Genomic DNA, 9229 nt, shown 5'->3' on the forward strand with positions numbered 1-9229 from the left:
GACATTGATTTTTCCCCTCCCAGCCCGCTGCTCGAGGACTATTGATCACGCTTCTGGTCAGGCTCTGCGGCTATCGCGTTCCCCTCAGGTGATCTGAGGCTGCAGTTCAACCTCGGGCATCGCTTGTACGACGTGCTGTGCCTTTTTTCCTTAAGGTCTTTAGCACTAACATGGATTTTGCAGGTGGATATTGTGGGGAAAAGCTCTGCAAGTGCCATCTGTTTCCCAGGTTTCCCCACGCTGAGGCTAGACCTTTGCAAAAGTGGGCACCACAGATAACGGAAGGACCTTCCAGCAGGATGGCACGTTGGCCGATGTGGGGTCTCGTCTCGGGTCACGTTAATCTCTTTGGGAAAGTACAGCTCAGGAGCCGCTTCCCAACACGAGATCCTTACGTCAGTCCGGCTGCTTGGATGTTTTATTTCAGAAATACGCTGGCGTTAAGGTGGATGACTGTGTAATGTGTGTGTTCACTTTTTTTTTTCCCCCTTTTCACAGTATCCGTTCGAACTAGGCCTGGTCGCAGCCTTTGTGTTTTCGATGCTGGTGTGTCTCAGCAGGCTCTACACGGGGATGCACACGGTCCTGGTAAGGATGCTCTCCTCCTCCCCGTGCCGGTCGTGCCTCCGGCTCTGCGTACCTACAGCGATTCCCATCTCCCACTCTGCAAGCGACGTACGTCCTGCCTCGGCCGTGCCACTGCAGGAATATAGGAGTCATGCCACTAAATTTCAGGCTGTACATTCGGAGGCAGATGTGAGGAAACCCTCGGGCTATTGCTATTTGAATCCGCAGGGGAATTATTTATACCATTAGGGAAGCAGCAGCGCACGCGGGTTGAGGAGCCGGGTGAGGTCGGTGCGGCGTCCAAATTGTAGTTCTCTATTTTGAAATTTTAATTGCGAGGAATGCACTTGGGCAACTGACGCTGCTCCTTGGCTAAGCCTTTTGTGCAATAGTATCACTGTTGTCAGGGAGAAATATTCCGGGCTGGTTTAGCCTGGGAGTGTCAGGGAAGGAATAGCAGGTGGGTGAGTCACGCCGGCGACCAGCGGAGAGCGGAGGAGAGGGTGGAACGTGACAAGTGAGCTGCCGTGTTGCCATACAGGGACGTGGCACTTAAAAAAAATATCACGACAAGCTTCTCGTTTTCAGCTGGTAGGAAATTCATTCTTAAAGGATTGAGATGCACAAAGGCTTCGTTCAAAAAATAATCATAAAATATCTGTGACTTTATATGACAGCCTTGTTGGGCACAGTTGTTGAGAGATGTCAGCCCTGCTTTAAAAACAGATTTCAGTGTAACTTTGATTAGGCAGTAGCTGGTTCCCTCCTGACGAGAGGAAACGTTATTGACCTGTTACATGTAATGGTCGGGGGGGTGGTCCAGCTGCCTAACTACGGATAAAAACTCCCGGCTACTTCCCCGCAGGAGTTTGGTACGCATTGTTTGTTGGTTGCATATGCATAAATAATTGCATTTTTTTACTAAGTATTAATTATGTTTGTAATAAGGAGACTTGATGACTGTAAGAAAGGGAGCCCTTATGAGATTAAGGCTATCTATAAAATATAGCTTGACCTTCCCTTCCAGGCTTAGTGGATCAAAACAATATCTTAAATCGAAGCTGGAGACACCCTTTCTTGACTAGTGACCTTAAGTCAATCAGTAAAAATTCTTCGCATACTTCCCTTGCTGGTCCATCGTAATGAAAGACTCCTCTAAATTTAGATGGATTTTAGGGTAAAGAAGAAAAAGTCCTTTGTGCCTTTGACACGATAAAAAAGGGCTTTAAAATAAAAAAAGCTCCTTAGCTGAACTGTGAGCAACGCTGCCTTTCAAAAGGGCAGACGTACTTCGCCGGGGTCTTCATCCCGTGCGTGCCACGGTGGGGATGGAGCTGGGGAAACGGCTGATGGTCACAGCTGCCCAAATGCAACCCCCCTCTCTCTGCGGCGCCGTCCGTCCCGCCTGCAACGACAGGTTCTTTCGGGGAAGACGCGCGGTTCAGAGACATTTACCACACCTTGAGGGACGGCTCCCAGCCTGAGCTGCCCGAGATACCGCGGGGCCGAGGCACAGCGGCCTCTCGGCCAAGCCACCAGCTGAAACAGCCTCTATCTAATGAATTCTTAACTGGGGTTTTAATAGAAGATGAATACCGACAGGACATAATTATATATGAAACAATCATAATATTTTAGTAATGGAAATGAATGGGTAAAATATACCCAGCGACTTAGTGTAACTGAGTTTGTCCCGTTTGAGGAACCAGAAAAGGAGCGGCAAGGTGGTTGCACCGTGCTTTGCCACAGCCGTGGCTGAAGCTCCGGCGCGGGGGCTCGTCTTCTGCAGCCTCAGCTCTACAAATCAGGCTGTATTTCAGCACTGCTTTTGGATCAGGAGCGGCCTCAAAGAGCACAGTCGTGTCAGTGGAAGAGATGTTACCATTAAAGACCTGCTGGAGAGGCAGTAAACCGGTATGAGAGCTACCTGCATCGTTATAGCCGTAGCAGAATGAATACTGTGCTTAGGGAAAAGGCAATAAACACCCGTTGCCCGGGCTGTTACCAGGAGAGCATCACCCAGCTGGAGAAGGGGGTGGAAGCGATACGCTCGCACTGCTGAGAGAGAATTGAATTACAGCAACCCACCTCCGCCACCTCAACACGAGAACATCCCGTGTGCGTGGAGAAGCAGGGGGAAGGCAGGGTCCTTCCTTTTAGGTCTTAAATGATGGGGTCTGAGGAGCTGAGGAAGTGGGAATCTGCGGTTACCTGGAAAGGGCAAAGTGAAAATTTGGACAGATTTTGAAGCAGAGAATCTGTAATTTTATAGAGGTTATTTTTAAGGAACAAAATGCAATTGGGAACAATAGGACTGGGGTTTTTTTGTTGCTGTTTGCTTTTTTCCCCAGACAATTGTGTTTTAGAAAACATCCCTTTACTCCCCATCTTAAAGCTTTGGCCCAATTTTTGATCCCTGTCTCAGTGAGATGAACAAGTTTTTCTGTCTCAGCGTCGCTGGAGCACATCTGAGTCATCTCGTATTTGAAACGACGAGCGATGGCGTTCGTGTGAGTGCACGGCATTCCAAAAAGCTGCGAGCAAGATCACCGCAAATCGTATCGGGAAGAACTTCATCAGCCGAGGGCGGCTCCCAAACCTGGGGGGAGGAGGGGGAGGCTTTTAGCCTTCTTTTACCCCTTCGGGGCCAGCCGTAGGAATTTCTTAATGCGCCAAGCTAATGGGTTTGGCGTTCGCTGTGGAGGCAGAGCTGGATCTCCTCCTGGTGTAATGCATACTCCCCTGTCTCCAGCCGGCGACGGGGGCTTGGGGAAGCAGACGGGCACTCAAGAGCCACAGCTGATGTTGTGACAACCTTACCGGTACTGCGGCTTCCCACTTGCGCTGCCCTGAGTTAAAAGCGATAAATGCCCGGTGCCGGCCAGTGTGCGGGGTGGGATACAGGGAGAAGTCAAAAGGTCACTTTTTATGACCAAAAAGAAACCCAAAAGTCATTTCTGTAAATGAAGTAAATTGTTTGGGTTTTTTTTTTCCCCCGAGATACACCGATTCAGTGTTGATGCGTTTATTGCTGATTACACCACCCTCGGGAGAGGGTACTCGGTAGCCCCCACCCTGCTCCTTTGCTGTGCCCTATCTCAGGTTTTTTTACCACCACCATTAATCCTGAAATTATCTTAAATATTTTAAAGCTGACAAACAATACATTGGCATCACTTCACACACTGTGGCACTACAGCTGGCATGGGATGAAACGGAGTAACCTATAGGAGTGGAAAGCGAGTAAGATATTTCTGTTTAGGAGAGCGAGTAGCGTCTCACACTGTAAATGAAAACGTGAAGGGAATTCAGGCAATACAAGACAGAATAGGAAAAGTGTTATTTCTGCTTTGATTGGAAACATCAGGGAAGATGCTCGAGTGCCACCGTGTTCGGGGTGCTGGTTCGATGTTCCGGGGGCCTTTTGTGAGTGTTTACATCTCCAACCGTAGTTTCAATGGGAAGAGCATAGAACTGCAGTCTTGCCTTCAGAAAGCCAGACCACACACTTTTGCAATCCTAAACCAAACGGTGGTCTAAGACCTTGTGAAACAAACAAAAAAAACACCCCAGCCCGGCGCAAGAACGGCAGCAGCGGTGCCGGTGCCCACAGACGGCCTCGCCGCCGCCGTGCTTCCTCGGTGACGGGCAGAAAGCGTTTTGAAGCGTCCCAGGCATCGCGTGCAACTGGATTTTTACCTCAGTTGTTTTTCTTTACGTACCTGGAGCGCAGGAAAATACCTTGGAGGGCTCGCAGCGTTAGAGACCCAACACCAGCCTGTTCTTTAGGCAGCAAAGCAAAAATGACAGCTTTCTAGTTAAAATCAAGCGGAGCGAGGCCTCCCAGCGGGGCCGAGCTGCCTGGCGGCGGGGGGGCTTTTTGGGAGGGATGGAGCCTGTGAAGGACTGCCGCGGCACTTGTTAGTGCTGAGGGAGCTGGAGCATCCCAGCAGGGAAACGGGAGGTTTTTAAGCTTTGCCAGTAGTGCTGCACCTTGAGCAAAATCCGTGCCTGCCCTCATTTAAAAATTCCTTTGTAATTGTGGGTTTGGCAAGAGGCTAATCTGTTTACACAGGCAGACGGGCAAGAATGTGCTTCCTGGGAGTGCTAACAGCAGCTCCACCGCCGGGAAAAGCTAAGGTCCCGCTCCTGGGTGCGCAGTCGGGAGACTCCAGAAAAGCAGTTTTTCTCATAGAAATCGGAGCCGTCCCTCCTCTTCCCATCTCCTCCTTCGTTGAACGGGCGAGGGGGGGAATCATTAATTCTGCACTGCTAAATGGCTTCGTAAAGTGTTAGTCTTGAACTCGCCCGCCTCTTCTAGGTGTTCGGAAAATCAAACCCCTGCCCGTGCGGACCAGAACCAAAGGGAGTCGCTGCTGACGGGCTGTGGCTGGGTACGTCCCGCGCTCTCCAGCAGCTTCTAGTGAGGAGTCTCCAAAATGAGAAGCCCATATACTGGTGGACGGGGGGGAAAACCAGTATAAACCACTAGTCTCCAAACTTTTTCGATCACGCACCCCATCAGTAAAAAAATTTTTAGCATGCACGCCCGATATATGTATATTTATTTATGAATTATGTACATGTATTACTATACCAATAGCTACATTATGAAACATACAGAAAAATAGAAATTAAAAAAAGGGTGAGATAAGGATGACACAAACACTACTTTCAAAATATATATCTATTTTTTGCTTTACTTATTAGCGGTGCAGAAAGTATTTTCTTCCCGCAGCCCGATGGGTTGCCTTGCGCACCCACTTTGGAGGCCGCTGGTTGGGAGCAGAGCTGGTTATCTGGGTCCCGCCTGAAAACTACAGGGACCGTGTTACTGCGCTGGGGCTAAGCGGGAGGATAATAAAATGCAGAAAACATTCATCAGGTTTGTAAATAGAGGGTGTCTGCGTCCCGGCCGGGAACTGCTGGAGTCAGCTGGGTAAATCTGAGCAAAGCATAAACGTCTTCAACTGGAACAGAGAAACACGTGAACAGCTTTTGAATTTCACTCCTTAATCACACGTGGAGGGGGTATGGAGATGTCAGGACTTTTTTCTTCTAATATGACGTGGACAAACAGTGAGGCGGGAGGTGGAGGTGCACAGAGGTGATGGGATTTCTGAGCGTCGGTGCTGGCAGCAACCCCCAGCTCTTTCGTGTCGATGCAGTTACTGTTAGGCCAAAACATGCCTTTGTGTGTAACGTTATCATCCAAAAATCTTGATGTTGTGAAATATTGATGCCTAATGGTATTTTACATATTAGACATCTGTGAACGACTTTGCGTATGTCCATGGCTATCCTCATGTCACGGATGAGGGAATAAATGTAAGTGGAAATTTGGATTAGGAGTATGCAAAATGGCTCTGGGAGCTGCTTAAAACCAAACGTGTTGTGAGTCTGTTGCCTGGAAGCTGTAAACAGCTAGAGTTCAGCCATACTGGAGTAATGCATTTACCAGAAAGTCATTAAATATTTCTGTTGTGAAAAAGTCCCCTCCTTCCTGCCTAACTATATAAATGAAGTTCTCATAAATAATTCATTTTAGACTGTGACCAAGCATGGTAGTAGTCAACTGCCATGACTCGGTGAAAAAGATATAATCTCGAGAAGAGGACGTTTCTGTCTGTGATTAACTCTAGCTTTTGCAGGGCATGTCACGGTCAGAATACAAATTCTGCTGCCTCCTGAGCGACGCCGGGAGAGCAGCGTGGGGAGACTTGTTATATTGCTTTTTATCTGGCTGCTCGCATACAGACAGCTTTTGTTAGGGGTTAGCTCTTGTCTCCTTTCCCCGCCTTGCGGTCGACAACAATCAAGTTCTCAAAACACCTTATTTGCCTCTGTTAATAAATTAGGTTTTAACTATGCGCTTGCCTCGGGCGCTTAACTACAAGCTGGATTTCAGAGGCTTGGGCAACAAATTTCTGCTTGATGGATTCTTGCCCGGCGGTGCCTACCTCTCGCCCCGGTCGGCAGAAATCACGGCACCACGTCCCGCAGCTCTGCGCCTTTCTCCCCGGGAGCCTGTGTTCCTGGAGCGGGTGCGTGCCTCTGACAAAAGACAGCATCTTCCCGTTCATGCAAAGCAAGCAAGCGATGATCCTACCGATCCGATGAAATTACTTGTAGGATTGTGGGAGGGGAAGGGTTTGTATGAAGGCGGCTTACTGTGATACCGTCCCTGAGATGGAGTTGTGCATGTGCCTTTTCCACCGAGGTCGTAGGCGGAGGGTGCCCTTAAAACGTGAAAGCAGGTGAGGGGAAGAATCTTATTTGTTCAGGGGGAAAATATGAGTCAATAGATATATTCTCACGGACGAGGCTAAGGATGGGTTCACAGACTGTCACGTTTTGTTTAGCACAAGCTTTGGGTTGTCACTGTGCGTGGGCAGTGCCACCGCTGCGAGTTCAGGGCATTCCTCTGCTGCTGCGCGCTCACAAATGCAGATACTGGTCTTTTATCATCACCCGAGAATATCTGCTTTACCTGCCAGGTCTCACAAAGCTTTTAAACGTGATCTCTTTGCAGGACGTGATCGGTGGAGCACTGATTTCAGCTGTGCTGCTCATGCTCTTGTATCCTGCGTGGGACATGATAGATCACTTGCTGTTAACTAGTCCCTTCTGTCCACTGCTTTCCATAGTTGTGCCTCTTGTCTTATGTTACAACTACCCCAAACTAGACTATTACAGCCCTACCAGGGGAGACACCACTACTATCTTAGGAGCAGGAGCTGGAGCAACTGTGGGATTTTGGTTAAATAACCAGTATGCGGCACCAGCCTACACCGGCGAAAATTTGCAGCTTGGAATTCCTCTGATTACCAGTAAAATAGTGGTGGTCGTGTTAGCCAGGTTCTTCGTAGGGATCTTTGTTGTTCTACTGACGCGCCAGCTCATGAAGAGTGTGGTCCTTGGCGTGCTGGGTTACCGGTACAAGTTTCCCATCGGCGACCTGGAAGCCCGAAGACGACTGGAAGTCGAAGTGCCGTATAAATTTATAACGTACTCCTCGGTTGGCTTCAGCGCTACCGTGATTGTGCCGCTGCTGCACAAGCTGTTAGGATTGATGTGAGCGCAGCGCCTTCCTTACGAAGTAACGCATGGCACCACAATTTCAGAGATGCGATGAGTTGATCAAGGTGGTAACTTGACCAAAAAGTGTTTTGTGCCTTTCTGCACTGGCCTAAAATACCCGATTCATGGGAATCGCTGTACACAAATAACTTTGGGTTAGAAATCGCTGACCCCACTGTGTCCCATAATGGGTGCGTGCCTCTGACAAAAGACAGCATCTTCCCGTTCATGCAAAGCAAGCAAGCGATGATCCTACCGATCCGATGAAATTACTTGTAGGATTGTGGGAGGGGAAGGGTTTGTATGAAGGCGGCTTACTGTGATACCGTCCCTGAGATGGAGTTGTGCATGTGCCTTTTCCACTGAGGTCGTAGGCGGAGGGTGCCCTTAAAATGTGAAAGCAGGTGAGGGGAAGAATCTTATTTGTTCAGGGGGAAAATATGAGTCAAATATGAGGGGGATATATTCTCACGGACGAGACTAAGGATGGGTTCACAGACTGTCACGTTTTGTTTAGCACAAGCTTTGGGTTGTCACTGTGCGTGGGCAGTGCCATCGCTGCGAGTTCAGGGCATTCCTCTGCTGCTGCGCGCTCACAAATGCAGATACTGGTCTTTTATCATCACCCGAGAATATCTGCTTTACCTGCCAGGTCTCACAAAGCTTTTAAACGTGATCTCTTTGCAGGACGTGATCGGTGGAGCACTGATTTCAGCTGTGCTGCTCATGCTCTTGTATCCTGCGTGGGACATGATAGATCACTTGCTGTTAACTAGTCCCTTCTGTCCACTGCTTTCCATAGTTGTGCCTCTTGTCTTATGTTACAACTACCCCAAACTAGACTATTACAGCCCTACCAGGGGAGACACCACTACTATCTTAGGAGCAGGAGCTGGAGCAACTGTGGGATTTTGGTTAAATAACCAGTATGCGGCACCAGCCTACACTGGCGAAAATTTGCAGCTTGGAATTCCTCTGATTACCAGTAAAATAGTGGTGGTCGTGTTAGCCAGGTTCTTCGTAGGGATCTTTGTTGTTCTACTGACGCGCCAGCTCATGAAGAGTGTGGTCCTTGGCGTGCTGGGTTACCGGTACAAGTTTCCCATCGGCGACCTGGAAGCCCGAAGACGACTGGAAGTCGAAGTGCCGTATAAATTTATAACGTACTCCTCGGTTGGCTTCAGCGCTACCGTGATTGTGCCGCTGCTGCACAAGCTGTTAGGATTGATGTGAGCGCAGCGCCTTCCTTACGAAGTAACGCATGGCACCACAATTTCAGAGATGCGATGAGTTGATCAAGGTGGTAACTTGACCAAAAAGTGTTTTGTGCCTTTCTGCACTGGCCTAAAATACCCGATTCATGGGAATCGCTGTACACAAATAACTTTGGGTTAGAAATCGCTGACCCCACTGTGTCCCATAATTAGAGACCCCTGGCCCAGACGACTAAAGATGACAAGCGCAGAGTACAAAGCCAAAATCCCTGCCGGAGCAGCAGCAGCGGCTGGTTTGCCGTGGGGTCGGGGGTGCCGGGAAGCGTGGCTGGGCCTGTGGGACGCCGGACCCGTGGGCTGCGGAACTG

The 9229-nt window shown here is 49.2% G+C and overlaps 1 protein-coding gene and 1 pseudogene across 1 annotated transcript in view; both read left to right on the plus strand.

Moving 5' to 3' along the window:
* Positions 1-7645, plus strand: part of LOC103917899 (sphingosine-1-phosphate phosphatase 2-like) — a 61264-nt gene extending 53619 nt beyond the window's left edge. Inside the window, exons 5-6 of the mRNA XM_009325109.1 lie at positions 499-588; positions 7100-7645. Coding sequence (XP_009323384.1) covers positions 499-588; positions 7100-7645 — 636 coding nt within the window. The remainder of the gene's footprint in view (positions 1-498; positions 589-7099) is intronic.
* Positions 7646-8133: 488 nt separating this feature from the next.
* LOC103917900 lies at positions 8134-8880 on the plus strand (annotated as a pseudogene).
* Positions 8881-9229: the final 349 nt, after the last annotated feature.

This window comes from Pygoscelis adeliae, unplaced genomic scaffold (assembly GCF_000699105.1).
Source record: "Pygoscelis adeliae isolate BGI_AS28 unplaced genomic scaffold, ASM69910v1 Scaffold155, whole genome shotgun sequence".
In the NCBI taxonomy this organism is placed as follows: domain Eukaryota; kingdom Metazoa; phylum Chordata; class Aves; order Sphenisciformes; family Spheniscidae; genus Pygoscelis; species Pygoscelis adeliae.